Below are 23,675 nucleotides of genomic sequence, written 5' to 3'. Positions count from 1 at the left end.
TAGGTGAATAGTAGCACTCAATATATTCATGTCAAAGTCAACTGACAAATGTTTGCGTTTCTTCAAAGTATTACAGAAAACTCAGTCCTAGAATGATGAGCATGATCAAGCATTTATAAAGCTGAAAGAGTACCTATCTAACTCTTTGTTCCTAAGTCAAGCTTGGAAAGGAGAAGCATTATACTTGTATTTATTAGTTTTCCCAATTGTTGTCTCAGCAACACTGGTAAAAGAAGAGGAAATGCCCAAAGGCCAGTATATTATACAAGTAGAGCTTTGAGAGGAGTTGAGACTCACTATCCACAAATGAACATGTTGGCCTTTGCACTAATAAAGGCTACCCACCAACTAAGACCATACTTCCAAGCTCATCCAATCAAAGTATTGACTGACGCTCTACTGAAGAAAGTAATACAAAAGCTTGACACATTTGGACACCTCATGAATTGATCAGTTGAGGTAAGCAAGTTTCACATTGAGTATCTCTCATGAATTTATGTAAAAGGGCAAGCGCTAGCAGATTTCATAGTTGAATTCACCAATTTTCCCGAGGAAGTACAAACGGCACCAATAGGGAATCCTTGGCAGGTTTACGTCAATGGTTTCTCCTGCTACACTGGCGGAGGGGTAGGAGTGTATATTGTAACTGATTTCACTGAAGAAGTTTACTATGAGATAAAAATCGGGTTCGAAATCACCAACAATGAAGCAAAATATGAGGCTTTGTTGGTAAGACTCGTCGTGGCAGAAGCACAGCAAAATAAGTTGATATATGGGCAGACTCTCCAGTAGTAACCAATTAGGTGACGGGAGAATACTTGACAAAATGGGAAAAACTTAAAATATACCTACAACAAGTACAGGAGAAGTGTGATGTTTTCCATATTTCAATGTTAGGCAAATACCCTGGGAGGACAACTAGAAGGCAAACAAGTTGGCATGAGCTACATTGGGCATAGACAAATTAGCTCTACCTTGGAAAGTTACCAGAATAGTAGAAATCCACTCCATCGGACTCAAAACCTCATAAATAAGATCGGAAGCCCCAAAATGTGCACTCAACATGGTTAAGTTTTTATCTATTGGGGAACTACCCAACAAGTGGGAGGTAAGGAAAGTAAAAAATAGAGCAGCTTGATTTACCCTAATAGATAGGGTGTTATACAAAACAAAGCTTCTCCACACTTCTCTTGAGGTGCACCTCCTTGAAAGAAGCACAATCTGTGACGATGGAAATATGCGAAGGAGTGTGTAGAAACCATTCAGACATGAGAGCTATGGTTGGAAAAATCATAAGGACGGGCTATTATTGGCCACATGCCCTCAAAGATGTGAAGGGATTTGTTAAGGAAGATGCAAAGGGATTTGTTAAGGAATGTGCGAAGTGTCAAATGCATGTGCCAGTACCTCATTACTCACCAAAAGAATTAACATAGATTACGTCACCTTAGCCATTCACGCAATGGGGAGGTCAACATTATTGGGCCCATGCCCTCGAGAAAATGAGTAAAATTTGTTATCGTTGCTGTGGATTATTATACAAGTAGGTGGAAGTAGAGGCCCTAGCAACAATCATGGCTAATAGAGTCACCAAATTCCTTTGGTAGACTGTTATATGCCAATTTGGTATACCCTAAAGTATAATTTCAGACAACATATGACAATTTAATTAGTGTGTTGAGTTAGGAATCAAAGTCAAATATTGCTCTCTAGAACACCCCCAAGGCAATAGACAAGTTGAGGCAACCAACAAAACATGTCCACAATAGTACAAATTAATTAACCAAGCCTAGCTACTTACCTCTCAAGCAATGCAATTTCCAAGTTTTTCCTTCGGATGATAGTAACACCCATCTCTTGGCTTCCCTTTAAGCAACAATAAATACAATCCAAATATGGATGTGATGAAAGATAGGAATAAGTCAAAAAGATATTATTCGTTAGATGCACAAATGTTGGTCTAAATTTTGACAAGTCAGTCTTCTTCAACATGGTTTTGGATTTGAACAATTTCCACGTCAGTCGTCTCCATCAATTCAACCAACAGAGTGGTCCACATACGAAGCTTAACTCATCAAGGGTATTAACCAAAGTCCTCATTGATTCAAACTCGTGATGTAGCCAAGCCTTTGTTTTTTTTTTTATAAGAAAACTTTGGTCATATTATAACTATTTTTTACTGTTCTGAAATTTCCGCAGCTTTTTTTTTTCTTTTTTTCTTTTTGACTATGCAGAATGTTTTCCCACTTTTGCACTTTTTTCAATCTTTTACCATTTTTTTTTATTTATTTCATTAAACAATATTGTTGTCCTTTGAAGATAAGATCTTTTGGATGGTAACAAAATTTGGTTGCTTTTATTAGCCTTGCATTTCTAGTACGTATGAGTAGCCACAGATCCTGTCAGTGCTTTTTGTGTGTTTTTTATACATTTTTTTTAATAATTTTAAATAATTTTTTTATTAAAAAAATTCACAATATTATTAAAAAATATTTCTTTAATCAATAAGTTAAAAAAATTAAAAATCAAATTCTCGGGATCCCCGCATGTAAGAGCGGCATTTCTCTTCAAGTATTTTGTTCAATCGCATTGGTGGGTGAGTTATTCACTCGAGAGGCTACTCCACGAAAGCTTTTGCCAATGTTGGCTTCATTCAACAAATTTCTCAAAGTAACTAATCCTTCAACAACTTTTCAATTCCTTTTCAAAGATAAATAGTACAGTTGTAATCATCCTATAATTGTAATTGAAATTTGAAACATTATACACATATAATCCTTTTCACGATCATGGTTTTATAGAAATATCCTTAAATATAAAACATGATTGTATAAAAGATTATAAAAATAATTATATGTATATCATTATTTAAAATCATATTTGATCATATATACAAACTATTTATTCGTATTACAATGGCATTCTAATTCGATTCTTCGAGAAGATCACACCTTGCTTTGATTAAACCAATTATGGGTATTGATAAGTAAATGTGGTTGATCTTATCGTGGAAATAAGTTGACAGCTTGTTGGCATTGAAAGTTTAAGTTTGGTGGGATCTTTCCAAGAAAGTTTGGTGGGAGGATAAAATATAAGTTGTTGTTGATAAGGCATGCCAGTCTTATGTTTACACATAGCATTAGATTTGCTGATATTTCCTTGAGATTCTTGTAAACTTGCCTTAAAAGATGCCAAACGGAAACGCCGAAAGAGCATGATGCAAAATGCCAAAAATTGATTTATATGCCGACAATGAAAGGTTGGACCCTACCCGTGTCTCCATTATATCACCACTGTGATGGGAGGTTGGATTTTTTTTAAAGATGTTAAATTGAATTAAGATGAATTAAATTTTTTATAAATAATAATAAGTTTAAATAATAAAATAATTTTTATAAAATTTATTTAAAATGAATTTAGATATATTTAAATATTAAAATATATTTATATTTTTTATGAAAAATTAAAAAAAAAATTATAGATTCTAAATGTAAAAAGATATTAAGTTGAAAAATATTATAATATTATATATAAGAAAATTTTGAATTAAGATAAATTTAATAATTTAAAAATTATATTTAATTTAAAATTAAATTGAATTGAATTAATTTTAATACAATCGAACAACCAAACGAGACACAGTCATCAAGTTTTTTAACGGTACACTCAATTTCAATTTCAATCCTACTTTGAACCCTTTATCATACCGACAATGTGATGGACCCCACCTGGTCGTACTCCTTGTTTGTAGCCTTGTTCTCTATTCCATTCTGTCTGACTTTGTCCAAAGCCAACTCCTGCCGACTAATCGTGGAAAAGTTTTGGATATGTCATCAACTCCCCACTTGCCCTTATCACAGCAGCAACTAAAATTAAGTGTAATTTAAATAGTAAAATGAAATAATTTTAGATAAAAATTAAATAAAATATTATTTTTTAATTTTATTATTAAAATTTTATTACCAATTAACATATCAATATTATTATTTTTATATTTAAAATTTAAATTGATATTATTTTTATTAAAATTTGACTAATGAATACTCATATGGATACACATATTATTATTTTTTCTAAATTATTTATAATATTTTATATCAAAATTTAAAAAAATTATAATAATAAAATAAGACGAGTCTATGTTTCACTATTCAAACGGGCCTTAAGTCCGCATTTTTATTCACCCAACCGTGAATGACTGCAAAACTACACACGTTTCAAAAACTGTAAATAAATCCAACCATCCTGCCCAAAATTCAGAACTGTGTGATAATGATGGTATGAAGAACTGTTGAATAAAGCTAGAAACACACTCTGGGATGTACACATTTGCGTTATTCAGGTAAGAGTTTTGCAGGCCAGGGATTTTATGATGTCTTTAATTAGATCTGTAATAGAAATTCATCATTCATAGCCATAATTGAAGCAATATACACAATTGTGAAATTCATGTAAGATCTTTGAAACTGAAGGCTCTGTACGGAGTATGAAAGCATGATCAATCAAACCAAACAAATGGCACCATGGCATCAAGTTGAAAGAACTTCCGTATCAGCCTAGTTCCTTGAAATTTTGAATCAAGCTTCAAGAACAATGCCAACCATTTTGGAGAGAACATATATGGCTTTCATTGCAAATAATACAAACAGTATTAGTACATTAAATGAAGCCAAATGGTATCAGCTCAGCAAACTAGATGCTCTACAGGAAGCTTGTTAGTAATAAACTACATCAGTGAATCTAATTACATGTACTTAAGTTTCTAAAAGAGATTCATTTGAGACTATAACGCATTTATATGGAGAAACTGGAGAGACCACTTGTCTGACTCAACCTTAGACAGAGTGAAATTAGATATACAGCTAAAAGTCCTCCTCCCAGGACCCCATCAAGCCTCATGCCTCTCCTTGGCAAAACCAAAAGTGCCCAAAGCAACCCACCCGCCAAAAAGCCAAGTGTCTCAAAAAGGTATGTATCCTTAGGTATCTCAATACATGAAGGGTAATTTGACCAAGAAGAGGCAACAAGTGACAAGCCCAAGCCAAAGAGAGTGATGAAGATGGGGCTAGCATAACAACCTGATATCGCTACTTGAGTCCCCTCTGGTCCACCATTCAGAGACATTGTTAAATTTGAGGTAAGATCTCCAAGGGAGTTGCCCCAAGCAAGGACAGTGAATCCTAGTATAGACGGATCTATTCCCAACATATAACCAAGTGAAACTAGCAGCCCCACTAATTCCTGTGCAGTAATATAGCTCCAAGTTACACTCATTACAAAGCCTCCGGCAAGCCAAGGAAATATCCATTGCTTTGGTGGGCTTGACTTCTCAGTTGTCATGCATGCAAGAACTCCAAAAGCAATGCCAAACAGCAACCCAATTCCATGAACCACCAGTCTTGTGTAAAAGGTGCCGTCTTCATGATGAGGGTTGCAGAGAGCAGACAAGAGTAGAGGTGCTAATGTCACCGAAGCAACCGCATATTTCTTTGACCATTTTTCTTCACAAACAACAGGAATTGTCAATCGCCTTGGTAAAGAGAGAGGCATCTCAAGGATGCAAAGAAATATACCACAAAAAGCAGATGATCTTAAACAAAAGAAGCTCCTCTGGACTTCTTCAGAATCACCTTCTACAGGCCCTTCCTCAGAAGCATTAAAATCCTCCTTCCCCATGTAGGTAAGAATGGGTATTCTCAAGTCACTCCCATCGCTTAAATTACCCTCTCTTTCTACATCTTCTCCACCATTCTTCCATTGGAAACGGGGGGTGCAAACAAGTATTACATAAACAACATACATTGAAGAAAAACCAATTGCACCCCATAGATCGATTCTCCCCTGAATCAATATCACCAACAAGGATACAAGAACCAGAAGGAAAAAACAAACGTCTCTTATAAAGGCAGATTTGTCTAGTCGAATATGTCTTCTCCGGATTGTAATGCTGATGATTCCAACCACAACACATGTTACAAAGGAAGCACCCCCTAGTACTGTATTAAGGCCAATGCCTCGTGTTCCGTTGCCCATAAAGGAGACGATGCTTGCAAAAAAATCAGGGGCACCATTGCCAAGAGAAAGCAGAGTAGCCCCAGCAATTGTAGGGGACAATTTTAGTAGCCTTGATAAGCTTTCAAGTGAAGAACAAAAGTATTCTGAAGCTGTGTTTCCCAACAGATAAAAAAGAACTAGAAGCCAAAGAAAAAAAAGAGTATAACCCAGGAGGGGCAAACTCCCAATTTTGCAATAGAATAGGTAAAGATAGTCAATATAGCCCTGGGAAACACATGGGTTATGGGATTTAAGGTACAAACACTTGGCTTTGTAGTCATCTAGCCTAAATAAGCCCTTGCAGCCTTGCGGACTGCTGCTTTTGAAGCGATAAAAATTGCTCATAACAAGAGATTCTGAAGAATGGAAATGTATGAGCAAGAAAAAACAAACCACTAAGACAAATGAGACGTTCAAGAAAATAGGATACTTATTCTTGACAGATAGGGAAACCGAGGAACGCATTGCAGAAAATCTATCAAACCGAATTTTAGGCGCAGAAAAAGTTAGGAATACTTTCGTATCAAGATGTTGACTGTATACGTTGTGCTAATCGCTGAATCTAACCCAAATTTGTTCTGTCGAATTTATAAAAAAATATATATATATATAGATATATTCCAAAGAAAAGGAATGAAATTGTTGGAAACTCACCTCTGCAGTTCCTGTTTACAGTTTGTTCTAAATGAAAGGTAAAACTTCGCTGCAGAACAACCATTGAAGAAGTCTTGAGGTTTGGGAAATGTTCGTTATATTGTGTTCGGCAGATGACGACGACCTGACCGTGTAGTCACTGCCACACTTCGTCTCGTACCGACACACAGCCTCCTTGGGAGGGGTCCTTTAAATTGGGTTGTACACTTGTCAGTTGATTATAGCATCTCTAAAAGAGAACCTTAATGGAAAGAAAAAATTATTTAATTTACTGAACGATCGAATAGAACCTCAATTGTTATCATTAGATCGTTCAGTAATTTTATTTTTAATTTAATAATTAAAAAAGTGATTTCTGATATATTATTATATTTTTATATTTTAAAAAAATATTAAAAAATAAAAAATACATATATAAATAAAAAAATTAGATAAAAAAAATACTAATTTTATACTAACAATCGCTTGCAACAATAAGTTGCCAGCACGCTAGCTTTACTCTAATGGAAATATCTTTCGAAGACGTTGTCGGTCCATGGTTTAAACAGGAAAAGATAATTATGTTACATTTTATAAGTCTTTTTATTTACAAATCATTCTTTGGTTTCATTTTTTCAAATTTGCTCTCTAAATATAAAAAGTTTTTCAATTATGTTATGTTAAAGAGTTATGTTTGAATAATAAGGTGATCTCAAATGCTCTATAAATATTAATGAAAAATAATAAAAAAAATATTCAATAATAATGAATAATAATATAAAATAATAAAAAATAGGTAAAAAATAATGATAAAATAATAAATAATAGTGAAATATTTACCCAAACCAGCTCTTAAATTCCCATAACAAGCCGAAATAGAAGAATGCATTATTCTCGTCTCACGATAGTGATTTGGATGTCAATACGATACTCTTCGTGTTCATTTATAAAATAATAACAAATAAGAATAATTAAAAGAGACATAAGGATTTACGTGGTTCGGAATAAAAGCCTACTACGTCCACGGGTTGTTTGGGGGTGAAATCTATTATAATAGGTAATTTTACAATCTCTCATGGTCTCACATATTTCACAATACAATGAAAGAATTTAGTCTATGCATAGAGAAGTTGTGGTGAGTCTGAACTTAGGGAGCTTCTCTAGAGAGACCTTGTGGAGAGATCTTATCAGATTTGTGGGAAACTCCTCCTCATATAAAGATCTATTTCTTTAGAATGATTGAGTCCAACTTGCCTTGTGAAGCATTTTTCCTTTTAGGAGTATGAGTCTCTTTCTTTTTAAGAGTATAAGTCTCTTTTCCTATCTCTTCTTAGTTTTATCTCTTAACTTGATTTTCGGTTTTATCTTGAGTCTAAATTATAGGTTGTTGATTTGACCCCTACAAATGCCCACATTTTTGAAGGTCGATTTGCCCAACAAGAAGGCCTTAAGAATCTTCAAGTCAATAATTTGTTAAATAAATTTTGAAAATTAGTCCATGGCTTCTTGTTTGGTCCGTAGTTTTCTATTTGTTTTGTGATAAATGGTGAAGAGCTCAGCTTGGAGAGATAGGCTGGAGATATACTCAATCGCATTAAGTGTGAGTATAAAGCTCTGCTTTGGTGGGAGATGTAATTGATTGCATTAACTGTGAGCGTGGAGCTCTAGTTTGATAGTTGGCAAGAGATATAATCGACCGCATTAGGTGCGAGCAAGGAGCTCGGCTTTAGCGGGAGATGTACTTGACTGCATTAGGTGCGAGCGCAAAACTTGATTTTGAGTTTTTTTTTTTGTTTGTGTGGATGTTTGCTTGAGATATTGTTTATGGTCGGCAAAGAGAGCATATTTCCATAATTGGTTTTTGTGCATATTTTTGTAATCCTTTTTGCTATTGTTGATGGTAGTGAATTTTCTACCCCTTCGTATAAATCGTCGTTTGATGTTCCTATTTTGGGGTTGATGTTATAGTTTGTTTGCAGTAACCCATGTTTAAGTGGTTAGGAAGATCGTCGACTCCCTTAGTCCAGATTAGGCGATTGACCCATTGACTTGTTCCTGAAGGAAACCCACGTGAGGCGGTCATGGAGCTTGGTGGCTCGTTCCCATAGGTAACCCTCTAGCAGCAGTTGTGGCATGAGGGTAAACATTCAGCATTTGCTGGAGAAAATGTTGTGCAAGGGTCTCGGAGTCTGTTGACTTGCGCGCCCATTTCGATGGTGCGGGGTATGACCTTTGCGCCCATTGTGTTTCATCGTGAGTCTTTTTGTTTGCATATGGTGTTTGGGGGGTCACGAGGTCGTTTGACCTCCGCGCCCTTTGAGGTACCGTGAGTCTTTGCTCACATATGGTGTTTGGAAGGTCGCAAGGTTGTCTGACTTTTGTGCCCTTTGAGGCATCACAAGTATTTTGCTTGCATATGGTGTTTGGAGGGTTGCAGAGTCATTTAAACTTCGTGCCCTTTAAGACACCACGAGTCTTTTTGCTTGCATATGGTGTTTGGTGGCTCGCAGGGTTGTGTGACCTCTACCCCCTTTAAGGCACTGCGAGTCTTTCTGCTTGCATATGGTGTTTGTGGCAGGAGGCTGAGTTCAATCGCGCTGTTGTGGTGTGAAGCAGAGTTCGCTTGTCGTAAGAGGTTTTCATGAAAAACCAACTACGTAAGTTTAATGCAAATTACAAGTTTGAGAAAGATAAACCAATGCGATCTAGCAGCTATTCTTAATTCTTTCTTGACTAAGATTGTTTGCTGGCATTGTTGCTGAATAGTTTTGCATGGGGAAATTGTTCATCTTTGAGTGCTCTTGTAAAATGAAAATTATTTTGTCTATGGATATTTTTGTTCGTTCACTAATCTCTTGGAAGCGAGGTGAGTTCAATTCCGAGTCAAGTAGCTCGACTCTTTCTTCTTCTTCTTTTTCTTTTTATCGGACTATATTGTTAAGCAAAATTCATGTGTATTGCATAGAAAATATTGTGGATGGCGAGGAACACTCTACGAAACTCACGTCTGGCGAGCAAACCATGTGGGACTGAAGTCACTGTGGCAAGGAAGCAAATGAGAACGGAAAGGAATGGAATTGGATAGTAGCGCTGGGCATGTGAGGAGTTCTCATGGTGGAGCTTGGTAGTGGGTTGTGGCAATTTCATGGCAGCACAATTGTGGTAGTTTCTTCCTAATCTTGGCTAGGGATGTGCTGTGGAGGACACGCCATGGTTGCACCTCGTCACGAATTGTTGCAGCTTGCATAGTTCATGAACGATAATGATGGTGAGGAACGACGTTGTGGTTGGGAACTGTTGAACCCAAGGTTTCAAGTTTCGTGTAATTATATATTTATACATGAATTTTGATGATAACAAATGAATTCAAATAATAAAGGAGTCTCAATCTCAAGTTGTCTACATAATGGAGTCAAGTACATCAAGGAACCAAACATGAGCAAGAAGGGAACAAGTTCACATTAAAGTCATAGAGTAATGTAAATCTCTTAAAGATTCGAAATTATGATTAAGACTTAAAATTAATATTTTATCATAAATCATTAAAATACATTTTCAACATGTGCATGAATATTTTGAAAATTAAATTTGAAAATTATGAAAAATGATTGATTGTCATCTTTCACATGTGCATTACATGATTAAAGGTTTGAACTTTGAAAATATTAAAGATAATTGATTGTCATATTTCACATGTGCATATGTTATTTGAATATTTTCAAAAGTGATTGATGCTTTTTTTGACTTGTGCAAAAGGTAGATGTTTTTGTTTGAAAATTTTGAAAAGTAAAGTGTGCTCCTTTTGTAATATGCAAAAAGTAAAAAGATTAGATTTGAAAATTTTGAAAAGTAAAGTATGCTCCTTTTGTCATATGCAAAAAGTAAAAAGATTAGGTTTGAAATATTTGAAAAGTAAAGTATGCTCCTTTTGTCATATGCCAAAAGTAAAAGATTAGGTTTGAAGTTTTTGAAAAATGAATAATGTTGTCTTTTTTTCTCAAAAAAAAAAATAATGTTGTCTTTGACAATTGAAAAAGAAGAACCCTTTATTTGAATTTTTTGAAAAAGTGAATGATGTTGTCTTTGATATATGAATCTTTTTAAATTTGAATATGAAGTTTCATATGCCTATAAATAGATAATTTGAGAGCTTCACATTCACAACATCCAGAGTATACAACATTCATTCAGAGCTTTCATTCTCTCTTCTCTAAGCATTGAGCCTTAATCCTTATTCATTTTGAGAGAGATATAGTTTGCGCTGTATTGTTCTTATTTCACTCATTGAGGAGTGTTTTCTGATAACCTACCCACTATCAGTTCTTGTATCAGTAAAAGGGTGTGTATAACCCTTGTGCATGTAGAAAGTGTTATATATAGGGAATAGTTGAATCACCACATATAAGGTGATTGTAAATGTAAAGGGTGCTCTATACGGATCCTTTGTAACGGTGTTGTTCAAATGTGTAATAGGTTTCTATCTCCACCTAGAAAAGGTTGAATAGTGAATTTGGGGATCCTCAAGGGGTAGCTTGAGACAGGGATGTAGGCAGTGAGGTCGAACCTCGTTAACATATTGAGTTTGCTTCTCTCTTACTCTTACTCTTTATATTTATTGATGTTTCGTATTTTATTTATATTTTATATTGTATATTTTATTTATAATTGTTATTTTTTTTAAATACAACTCAATTCACCTCCCTCTTATGTTACTCATATGGACAACAATTGGCATCAGAGCAAGGGCACTGTTATAAGATTAACTATCTTTTGAGTTAAGATCTTATGGCTAACATTGCAGTTTCATTTGGTGAAGGTCAATCTAGCAGTCGACCTCCACTCTTTTGTGGAGACAATTACTCATTCTGAAAAGTTAGAATGAGAATATTCTTTCAGGCTCAAGGTCGAGAAATCTGGAAATGCATTGTAAATGGACCTTATATTCCAACAAAAGTGGTTGATGGAGTAAAGGTCAAAAAGGAAGAAGAAGAGTTTGATCATGAAGACGATAGACTTTATACTTTGAATGGAAATGAGTTTAATAGAATAATGACTTGCGCTACGGCAAAAGAAATTTTGGATAACTTGGAAGTTACTTATGAAGGAATTTCGCAAGTCAAGGAATCAAAAATTTATATTCTTACTCATGAATATGAAATGTTTAAGATGAATGATGATGAATCTATATCTAGTATGCATACTCGTTTTACTAACATTATAAACACCTTGATAGTTCTTGGCAAAATTTATTCTAAGGTGGAGATAGTAAGAAAAATTCTCAACTCTCTACCAAAACACTGGAAATCAAAAGTGACAGCGATTCTTGAAGTTGGAGACCTCAAGAAGTTTGAAGTGAATGAATTCATCGGGTCACTTATCACCCATGAGTACACATTGAAAAGAGGAGAAGAAAAAGGAAAACCAAAGAAAAGCTTGGCACTTAAAGTTGTTCCTCATGAAAGTGACAGTGATGAAGATGAGGAAAATGACGACAAAGATAAAGAAGTTGGGATGATAATAAGAAGAATTCAGAGGTTCTTAAAGAAAAATAAAATTTCTCCAAGGAAATCTTTCAAAAAGTTTTTCAAGAAAGATTCAAGTAAAAATGACATTTTAATTTGTTATAAATGCAATAAGACTGGTCATATCAATCCAAATTATCCCCTACTAAAGAAAGATCGAAACAAGGGCAAGAAAGTAATAAAAGTTACATGTGATGATGATTCAAGTAATTCAGATATATAGTGAAGCAAGCAATGAAAAATCAGCAAATCTTTGTTTTATGGCTAAAGATGACATTGAGGTAACAAATCTTTATAATATTGAAGATCTTTCATATGAAAAATTGTAAAATGTTTTAGAAAAGGTACATGGGGAACTTGAAAAATTAGGTATAAAGTATACTACTTTGAAAAAGAAAAATTCTTCTTTAACAAATGAAATTGATGTTTTCAGAAAAAAAAGCATCGTTTTAAAATATGAAAATCTTGAGTTGCAGAAGAAGAAAACTGATTTAGAAAATATTGTTGAAAACTTTACAATTGAAAAATGAAATTTTGAAAAACTTCTTGGTAGTCAAAGATGTGTTTTTGACAAGGCAAACTTGGGATATATGCCAAAACAAAAATACAAACCTTATAAAAACTTCTTTGATAATCCTTCTACATCAAAGTCTAATATTCAAAATTCTTTTCATAAAAATAATTTTGTCAAAAAAAGATACTATTATAATCACTCAAGTTCTTCATATATGCCACATGCTATTTGTAATTTTTGTAATAGAAATGGTCATAATTATCATACTTGTCCTATTAGAAGAAAGCATACAATAACTATTAGGGTCATCTGGGTACCTAAAAATCTTATTTCTTCTAATACTAATAAATAAAGGACCCAAAGAACTTGGGTACCAAGAAAAATCATTTTAATTATTTTTATAGGTATGCATGAAGTCATTCACAAGAAAAAACAAATGGTTTTTAGATAATGGGTGTTCAAGACACATGACGGGAGACAAGACTAAGTTCTTTAATCTTAAATCTAAAGAAGAAGGACACGTGATATTTGGAAACAACTCGAAATGGAAGATTGTGGGAATAAGTAAAATTGGTAATGAATTTTCTCTCATAATTGAAGATGTTTTACTTGTTGAAGGTCTAAAACATAATTTTTTGAGCAGAAGTCAATTATGTGATAAAGAATTTACAGTTATTTTCAAAATAGATAAGTGCATTATTTTGAATGATCATGATTGTAATATTTGTTTTATTGCTTTTAGAAGCAATAATGTTTATACAATCGATTTTGAAGAAATTACCTCACAAGATACTATTTGTTTTTCAGCTCAAAATAAAACTAGTTGGTTATGGCATAAAAAACTAGGTCATGCCAAAATGGAACTTATTTTCAAACTTTCAAAAAAGTGATCTTGTGAGAGATTTACCAAAAAAAAAAAATTCTTAAAGACAAAATTTGTGATGCATGCCAATTTGGTAAACAAACAAAAACTTCTTTTAAAACCAAGAAACATATTTCCACTACTAAACCATTGCAACTGATACACATGAATCTTTTTTGACCAAATAGAGTTTCAAGTCTAGGAGGAAAATATTATGCATTTGTTATTGTTGATGATTTCTCTATATATACTTGAGTCATCTTTCTTACTTATAAAGATGAGGCATATAATGTCTTTCCCAAGTTATGTAAGAGAATTCAAAATGAAAAGGGTTATACTATTTCAAGTATCTGAAGTGATAGGGGAAAAGAATTTATTAATAAAAATATTGAAACATTTTGTGATGAAAATGGTTTTGTGCATAATTTTTCTACTTCTCGAACTCCTCAACAAAATGGGGTAGTAGAGAGGAAAAATAAATATCTTCAAGAGATGGCAAGAACAATGCTCAATGAGAACAACTTGCCTAATTATTTTTGGGCCGAAACGGTAAGTACAACATGTTATGTTATAAATAGAATTATACTAAGGTCTAAGTTAGATAAAACCCCCTATGAGCTTTGGAATGAGAAAAAGCCCAACATTGGTTAGTTTCATGTATTTAGATGCAAATGTTTTATTTTGAATGACAGAGATAATTTAGGCAAGTTTGATGCAAAATCTGATGAAGATATCTTTCTCGGGTATTCTACTAATAGTAAAGCTTATAGAGTATTCAATAAAAAAAACTTTGACTGTACAAGAATCTATGCATGTAGTATTTGATAAATCTAATTATCTACTCTCTAAGAAATCTATTGATGAAGAAACAGAAGGTATAAATAACACGGAAAGTCTCAATCTCAACAAAGAGAACACAATAGAGGAAGTTCGACATGGAAACATCAGGAAAGATTATCAAAATTTAATACAGGATGCAACCAAACAGTAGAAATTTGTGAAAGATCATCTAGTGGAACAAATTTTGGGAGAACCTTCATGAGGTGTAAGTACTCGATCATCTCTTAGAAATATTTGCAATAATACTGCTTTTCTATCTCAGATTGAACCCAAAAATATTGATGAATCACTTCTTGATGAATCTTGGATTTTAGCTATGCAAGAAGAGTTGAATTAATTTGAAAAAAATGATGTTTGGACACTTGTTCCTAGACCCAAAAATCATACTATTATTGGCATAAAATAGGTTTTTAGAAACAAGAAAGATGAGTCTAGAGTCATTACTAGAAATAAGACTCGACTTGTAGGCCAATGTTTCAATCAAGAAAAATGAATCGATTATGATGAGACATATGCACCAGTCGCAAGATTAGAAACTATTCGAATCCTACTTGCATATGCTTGTAATAAAGATTTCAAACTTTTTCAAATGGATGTTAAAAGTGCTTTCTTAAATGGTTTTATAAACGAAGAAGTATATGTTGAGCAATTTTCAGGTTTTGAAAATCATATTTCCCCAAATCATATTTTCAAATTCACAAAAGCACTATATGGATTCAAACAAGCTCCTAGAGTTTGGTACGAGAGACTCAGTGGTTTCTTGAGTGAAAAAAGTTTTTCAAAAGGAAAAATCGACATAACTCTTTTCATTAAATATGAAAATGATGATATTCTTTTTATTCAAATTTATGTTGATGATATAATATTCGGTGCTACTAATGAAAATATGTGTCAAGTTTTTGCTAAGACTATGCAGGAAAAATTTGAAATGAGCATGATGGGAGAACTTACATTCTTTCTCGGATTGCAAATTAAGCAAGCAAAAAGTGGGATATTCATTAATCAATCACAATATATTAAGAAATTACTGAAGAAGTTTGGGATGGAAGGTGCTAAGGAAATTGGAACACTAATGAGTCCATCAACTAAACTTGATAAAGATGAAACCGGTAAGCCAGTTGATTCGAAAGTATATCGAGGTATGATTGGTAGCTTATTATATTTGACAGCTAGTAGATCAGATATTATGTTTAGTGTGTGCTTATGTGCACGCTTTCAATTATCTCCAAAAGAATCTCATTTAATTACCGTTAAGCGTATTCTTAGATATCTTAGTGGTACAATTAACCTAGGGTTAGGTACCCTAAATACACATCTTTCGATCTAATCAGCTACACAAATGTTGATTATGCTGGTTTTAAAATAGATCGAAAAAGTACTAATGGAGTATGTCATTTCTTAGGTCATGCATTAGTTTCTTGGTTTAGTAAAAAATAAAATTCTATTGCACTATCTACTGCTGAGGCAGAATATGTTGCTGTGGGTAGTTGTTGTGCTCAAGTTCTTTACATGAAGCAATAACTTGAAGATTTTAAACTCATGTATAATCACATTCCAATCAAATGTGATAATACAAGTGCTATAAATCTTTTAAAGAGCCCAATACAACATTCTAGAACTAAGCATATTGAGATATGATATCATTTTCTTCGAGATCATGTGCAGAAATGCGATATAGTACTAGAGTTCACAAACACACACGATCAGTTAGCAGATATTTTCACAAAATCTTTATCAGAAGATATATTATGTATGACTAGAAGAGAAATATGTATGATGCATGCTATGAATATCTCTTGAAAGATAAACCAGAGTCAACAAAAATAGAGAGAGATTTTTTAAATACTTTTACATAAACTTGAGATTCTTAGCCTCATGTTTGAGACGCTCATTCTCTTCATACACTATCATGTCATTCTTATCCATAGGAATTGGCAAGCGGAATGAAGAATCTAATAGAGATTTCAACTGTTTATTCTTATTCCGAATAATTTCTTCCCTTGTGTGAGACTCTTGAATAATTCGTTGAAGTACAACAATTTATTGTTTAAGCTTTTCGACCTCATGGTTTCTGACTTGTAGTCGCTGGAAAAAAACAACAATAGATGAGGAGTAGCGAGTTCCAAGACTCACCAAGTCATAGATAGCATCGGAATCTGATTTATTAGCCAAATTATTATTTTCTTGCTGCAACATGGCACCAATGGCAACTGCAGAAAGGACAGGAGATTAAGGTGCAGAATACCTCATTGATGGATCTAGAGAAATATTAGAAGAAAGAGTCATTGAGAAAAGAATTGAAGGTTTAAAGCAAGAATGTTGAAAGAATGCAGATGAGTTATAGAGATGAAAAGAAAATTTGATGAGGATTGGATGAGCTTTAAGACTGATTTTATAGAGATATCATAAAGAACAAGACGAGCTATCATCCAAGTCAAAGAGCAATGTGATGTTTTTTTACCGATTGGTGAAAATGACATTTTCTTTAGAAACTTGGAGCCCTTAATCTCATTTGTCAACAACATTAAGCGATTTTTTTCAAATTTCTAGCCACACTTGTCGGGTCACAGACAGATCCATTTTTTTAACTATCTACAGTTTATACTAACACACTGTTTTCTTCAGTCCATTTACTTACTGCAGATCCTTTTTAATGATGCCAAAAGGGGGAGAAGTGTTAGACGAGGATATTAACATTGTTTGAATTGCTAAACTTGTTATATATGCTTGGAATTATATTTATACTTTTTCTTGAAAAACTAACGCACATTCTCAGGGGGAGCTTAAGTATTAATACAGGCTTTAGGTTCTATCAAGTATTTGTCATCATCAAAAATGGGGAGATTGTTGAACCCAAGGTTTCAAGTTTCGTGTAATTATATATTTACACATGGATTTTGATGATAACAAATGAATTCAAATAATAAAGGAGTCTCAAACTCAAGTTGTCTACACAATGGAGTCAAGCACATCAAGAAACCAAGCATGAGCAAGAAGAGAACAAGTTCACATTAAAGTCATAGAGTAATGTAAATCTCTTAAAAATTCGAAATTAGAATTAAGGCTTAAAATTAATATTTTATCATAAATCATTAAAATACATTTTCAACATGTGCATGAGAATTTTGAAAATTATGAAAGATGATTGATTGTCATCTTTTACATGTGCATTACATGATTAAAGGTTTGAACTTTGAAAATATTAAAAATGATTGATTGTCATATTTCACATGTGCATATTTTATTTAAATATTTTCAAAAGTGATTGATGCTTTTTTTAACTTATGCAAAATGTAGATATTTTTGTTTGAAAATTTTGAAAAGGAAAGTGCGCTTCTTTTGTCATATGCAAAAAGTAAAAAGATTAGATTTAAAAAATTTGAAAAGTAAAGTGTGTAAAATGTGCTCCTTTTGTGATATGTAAAAAGTAAAAAGATTAGGTTTGAAATATTTGAAAAGTAAAGTGTGCTCCTTTTGTCATATGCCAAAAGTAAAAGATTAGGTTTGAAGTTTTTGAAAAAAGAATGATGTTGTCTTTAATAATTGAAAAAGAATAACCCTTTATTTGAATTTTTTGAAAAAGTGAATGATGTTATCTTTAACATGTGAATCTTTTTAAATTTGAATATGAAGTCTCATATGCCTATAAATAGATCATTTAAGAGATTTACATTCATAACATCCCGAGCATACAATATTCATTCAAAACATTAATTCTCTCTTCTCTAAGTATTGAGCCTTAATCCTTGTTCATTTTGAGAGAGATATAGTTTGGGCTGTATTGTTCTTATTTCACTTATTGAGGAGTGTTTTCTAATAACCTACCCACTATCAGCTCTTGTATCAGTAAAAGGGTGTATATAACCCTTGTGCGTGTAAAAATGGTTATACATAGGGAATAGTTGAATCACCACGTGTAAGGTGATTGCAAGTGTAGAGGGTGCTCTACACGGATCCTTTATAGCGGTGTTGTTTAAATGTGTAATAGGTTTCTATCTCCACTTGAAGGAGGTTGAATAGTGATTTGGGATCCTTAAGGGGTAGCTTGAGGCGAGGACGTAGGCAGTGGGGCCGAACCTTGTTAACATACTGAGTTTGCTTCTATTTTATCCTTACTCTTTATATTTATTATTGTTTCGTATTTTGTTTATATTTTTTATTATATATTTGATTTATAATTATTATTTTCTTTTAAATACAACTTAATTCACCCCCCTCTTGTGTTAGTCATCTGGGCAACAGGAACCATCGTGCCGGTGATGGAAGAAGTCGACGAGCTAGGTGATGACTGTCGTTGACTTCATCAACTCACAATCATCGTGGGATCTCGTACAGAACCATGCTTGGCAAGTAACACTCTGCGAGCAAGCAACTCGTTGGACTAAAGTATGGTGAGGAAACACGCTGCTAGCAAGCTGATAATGGTGAGGAATGGTTCTGGTGGGAAAAACTTCTACTACGAACAGAAGTGAACTTTGGTGAGCAAAGCGATCTGAGGTAAGCAATGTGAGTTGTGGCAAGCCAACTCAACGGAGGTGTGGCCACTATTTTCATTGATTGGGAAGACACGACGACAATAAAGTAGTGACTTAGCAATTTCTCAAAGGAGGAGTGTGGCTTCCCAGCAATGACCATACCTACGATAAACATGTGAGGCATAATGGAGATCTCTCTTGGACTGGAAGAGGTACACAGTGACAACCTGGTTTGGCAGTGGTGAAACTGCTTTCATTGTTTGCCAATAGGTGCTGCCCGCCGTGTAACTAACAGCCGAGAGATGTTGTTTGCATTGACGTGAGGTTGGTAAGATGCTGCCTCAAGCCAGGTTGGCGTGACGCTGGTTGCCATGAGGGTGGTGAGGTGTTAGGGAGCCGTTGTCCTCCAGGAGGTAGGAGGTGTTTCATGATTTCACGATCGAGCTCCATGAGTGTAGACGAGCATGGCTGGTGTGTGTGCAATGGTTTCAAGTTCACTGTTTATAAGGAACATCGTGGTGGCTGTAGACTCTGCATATGAGCCAGACGTTGATGACAGAAAATATTGTCACGTGGCTGGCAAGTTGTTGGTGGCCTTACTTGGTTGTGGGTGAAGAACTCTCGTGTCTAATTGATGTGGAGGTGGCGACCTCCCTTGCGGGGAGCAACATCATGCCGGCAACAAAAATCAATGGGAAGCTAGCTGGGGACTGCTGGCTGCCTAAGTTGGCGAGTGATTGACGGGGGCACTGCTCACAACTTGTATTGCATAGGGGTTGTCGAACCGCATTCAAGTAGTCCATTTTTGGCCCGTCTTGAGGTGGGAGGCGTCACACCGATGAAAAACAATGCCGATAGGCTCAATCATCGAGTAGATTGGTGGTTTTCTTACATGCTTTCGATTCCCTGGTGAGATACCAGCAAGGAAACCCCCATCAACTCTATCTTTGTGCTTGGCCTAGTGGCCAATAATGTGCCACGCCACACATGGAGGTGGTGAGCATCAAGCCCACTATGCCCGGCGATCCTCACACATGGTCATTCTGGTGCACGAGGCTGTGTACGTTACATGCATGTGCATGGTGTACGTCACGGATGTACCCCTTACAAGATGCATGTTCACAGCGCATGGCCCCCTTTCATTGGGTCTTATATATATAATCTTTTCTAACAATATTGACGAAAATAAAATAATAGGTGCAAAGTTGAGGAACTTATCTGATATTCTCCAAAGAAGATCTCATGAGTCGGAGAATATCCTTTTCCCAATTCCGGTGCAGAAGATTAGTCAATCCTACAGACGGCACCATAGGTAATGCCTTAAATTCGCATAGCAAGTCAGAATGGAGGAATGAATTATTCTCAGCTCACACTGGTGATTTAGGCGTCAATATGATACTTTTTACGTTAATCCATAAAATAATAGAAAATAAGAATAAATAAAGAGAGACATAGGGATTTACGTGGTTTGGTATAAAAGTCTACATCTATGGGTTGTTTTTTTTTTTTTTTTTTTGATAGGAAAACATACTTCATTAAATAAAACTTACAAAGTACTTGAATCACTCCAAAGAATATTAGAAATTACATCGGGATATGCTCCCCACCATAAACTAATATTCTGCACACTTAAACCAAACTTGGCAAGTGAATGAGTTGCTGAATTGCAGCTTCTAATAACATGTTGTACTTGACAGGTACCAAAGCGTGTCATCAACTCCTTAGCTTCTCTAACAACATTACCAAAAGTAGCCTGTGAAGATCCTTGGCTATTGAAATCGTTAACCACCAGCAATGAGTCACTTTCAATCACAAGATTTTGAATACCAAGATGAATGCAGAACTATAATCCTCTAAGAATAGCTAAAGCCTCCACTTCAACAGCAGTCATAACAGAAACTTCTTTCTTTGTAGCAGACATTATTACCTCACCCTTTGAATCCCTGACAATAGCTCCAATTCCAGCCATTGAACTTGTAGAAGAAAAAGCACCATCTATATTGAGTTTAAACACACCAGCTGGTGGGGCTTCCCGTCTAAACTGCTGTCTAATTACTGAAACAGATTTAGTTCTGAGTTCCTTATAAGACTTCTGCATTGCTAATGCATTTCCAACGATGGTCTCGACTTTAACATCCTTTGCCTCAAACTTCTTCATATTTCTTTTATACTAGCAGCTCCAGCATATCAGAAAGAACAGTTCAAGCATATCAGGTCCCAGATTTAGTTGCATTCTCTGAACTAAGTCAAGAAAAGTATCATACTCTCTTATAGCTACCCGTGAAGGGAAATAGAGAGACCATAACTCTTTGATGGAAGGAAAAGAACAAAGTGCATGTACTATATTTTCTGTTTCTGCATTATAGAAATCACAACCCTCCTTTGTTAACACATTCTTCTTCAGTAAATTGGATTTAGTTGGTAGAATCCCTTTGGCAGCTTTCCAAGCAAAAATTCTCACCTTTGAAGGGAGCCTCATATTCCAAATAGACTTCCATACCTTTCTCAACACCATAGCATTAGAGGATTCACCATTCTGTCTATTTGCATATAAAGAATGAAACATCCTATAAGCACTTTTGACAGTATAAATACTGTTGAACCCAAGATTTCAAGTTTTGTGTAATTATATATTTACACATGGATTTTGATGATAACAAATGAATTCAAAGAATAAAGAAGTCTCAAACTCAAGTTGTCTACACAATGGAGTCAAGCACATCAAGGAAACAAGCATGAGCAAGAAGGGAACAAGTTCACATTAAAATTATAGAGTAATATTGTAAATCTCTTCAAAATTCAAAATTAGGATTAATGCTCAAAATTAATATTTTATCATAAAACATTAAAATACATTTTCCACATGTGCATGAATATTTTTGAAAATTAAATTTGAAAATTTTGAAAGATGATTGATTGTCATCTTTTGCATGTGCATGCCTTGATTAAAGGGTTGAACTTTGAAAATATTAAAGATGATTGATTGTCATCTTTTACATGTGCATGTTTTATTTGAATATTTTCAAAAGTGATTGATGTTTTTTTAGACTTATACAAAAGGTAAAAGATTAGGTTTGAATTTTTTGAAAAAGAAAGTGTGCTCCTTTTGTCATATGCAAAAAGTAAAAGATTAGGTTTGAATTTTTTGAAAATGAAAGTGTGCTCATTTTGTCATATGCCAAAAGTAAAAGATTAGGTTTGATTTTTTTTGAAAAAGTGAATAATGTTGTTTTTGACAATTGAAAAAGAAGAACATTTTATTTGAATTTTTTGAAAAAATGAATGATGTTGTCTTTGACATGTGAATCTTTTTAAATTTGAATATGAAGTCTCATATGCCTATAAATAGATCATTTGAGAGCTTCACATTCACAACATCCAGAGTATACAACATTCATTCAAAACTTTCATTCTCTCTTCTCTAAGCATTGAGCCTTAATCCTTATTCATTTTGAGAGATATAATTTATGCTGTATTGTTCTTATTTCACTCATTGAGGAGTGTTTTCTGATAACCTACCCACTATCAGTTTTTGTATCAGAAAAAGGGTGTGTATAACCCTTGTACGTGTAGAAAGTATTCTATACGGGGAATAGTTGAATCACCACTTGTAAGGTGATTGCAAGTGTAGAGGGTGTTCTACACGGATCCTTTGTAGCGGTGTTGTTCAAAGGTGTAATAGGTTTCTATCTCCACCTGAAGGAGGTTGAATAGTGAATTTGGGAATCCTCAAGGGGTAGCTTGAGGCGAGGACGTAGGCAGTGGCGCCGAACCTAGTTAACATACTGAGTTTGCTTCTCTCTTACCCTTACTCTTTATATTTATTGTTATTTCATATTTTGTTTATATTTTGTATTATATATTTGATTTATAATTGTTATTTTTTTAATACAACTCAATTCACCCCCCCTCTTGTGTTAGTCATCTGGGCAACAATTGGTATCAGAGCTAAGAGCTCTATTATAAGATTAACTATCTTTTGAATTAAGATCTTATGGCTAACATTGCAGCTTCATTTGGTGAAGGTCAATCTAGCAGTCGGCCTCCACTCTTTTGTGGAGATAATTACTCATTCTGGAAAGTTAGAATGAGAATATTTCTTCAAGCTCAAGGTAGAGAAATCTGGAAATGTATTGTAAATGAACCTTATATTCCAATAAAAGTGGTTGATGGAGTAAAGGTCAAAAAGGAAGAAGAAGAGTTTGATCGTGAAGACGATAGACTTTATACTTTAAATTTAACTGCTATGAATTTATTATATAATACTCTTAATGGAAATGAGTTTAATAGAATAATGAATTGCGTTACGGCAAAGGAAATTTGGGATAACTTGGAAGTAACTTATGAAGGAACTTCACAAGTCAAGGAATCAAAAATTTATATTCTTACTCATGAATATGAAATATTTAAGATGAATGATGATGAATCAATTTCTAGTATGCACACTCGTTTTACTAACATCATAAACAGCTTGACAGCTCTTGGCAAAGTTTATTCCAAGGTGGAGATAGTAAGAAAAATTCTCAACTCTTTACAACGTTGGGAATCAAAAGTTACAGCGATTCTTGAAGCTAGAGACCTCAAGAAGCTCGAAGTCAATGAACTCATCGGATCACTTATCACCCATGAGTACACATTGAAAAGAGGAGAAGAAGAAGGAAAGCCAAAGAAGAGCTTAGCACTTAAAGCTGTTCCTCATGAAAGTGAAAGTGATGAAGATGAGGAAAATGAAGATAAAGATGAAGAAGTTGCGATGATAACAAGAAGAATTCAGA

General features: G+C 34.2%; 1 protein-coding gene across 1 annotated transcript; it reads right to left on the bottom strand.

Annotated features, from left to right (window-relative positions):
- Positions 1-4,603: 4,603 nt before the first annotated feature.
- Positions 4,604-6,871, bottom strand: LOC122277528 (cation/calcium exchanger 2). The gene has a single exon (XM_043087543.1). The coding sequence runs from the start codon at positions 6,517-6,519 to the stop codon at positions 4,795-4,797; it is 1,725 nt and encodes a 574-aa protein (XP_042943477.1). The 5' UTR covers positions 6,520-6,871; the 3' UTR covers positions 4,604-4,794.
- Positions 6,872-23,675: the final 16,804 nt, after the last annotated feature.

The sequence above is a fragment of the Carya illinoinensis genome, chromosome 9 (genome assembly GCF_018687715.1).
Source record: "Carya illinoinensis cultivar Pawnee chromosome 9, C.illinoinensisPawnee_v1, whole genome shotgun sequence".
In the NCBI taxonomy this organism is placed as follows: domain Eukaryota; kingdom Viridiplantae; phylum Streptophyta; class Magnoliopsida; order Fagales; family Juglandaceae; genus Carya; species Carya illinoinensis.
The sequence above is the reverse complement of the archived record's forward strand: the minus strand, read 5'-3'. Positions and strand labels throughout refer to the sequence as shown.

Bases quoted from the DNA above. Each gene is read 5' to 3' on its own strand.
- LOC122277528 (XM_043087543.1), bottom strand. From the start codon at position 6,519: ATGCGTTCCTCGGTTTCCCTATCTGTCAAGAATAAGTATCCTATTTTC.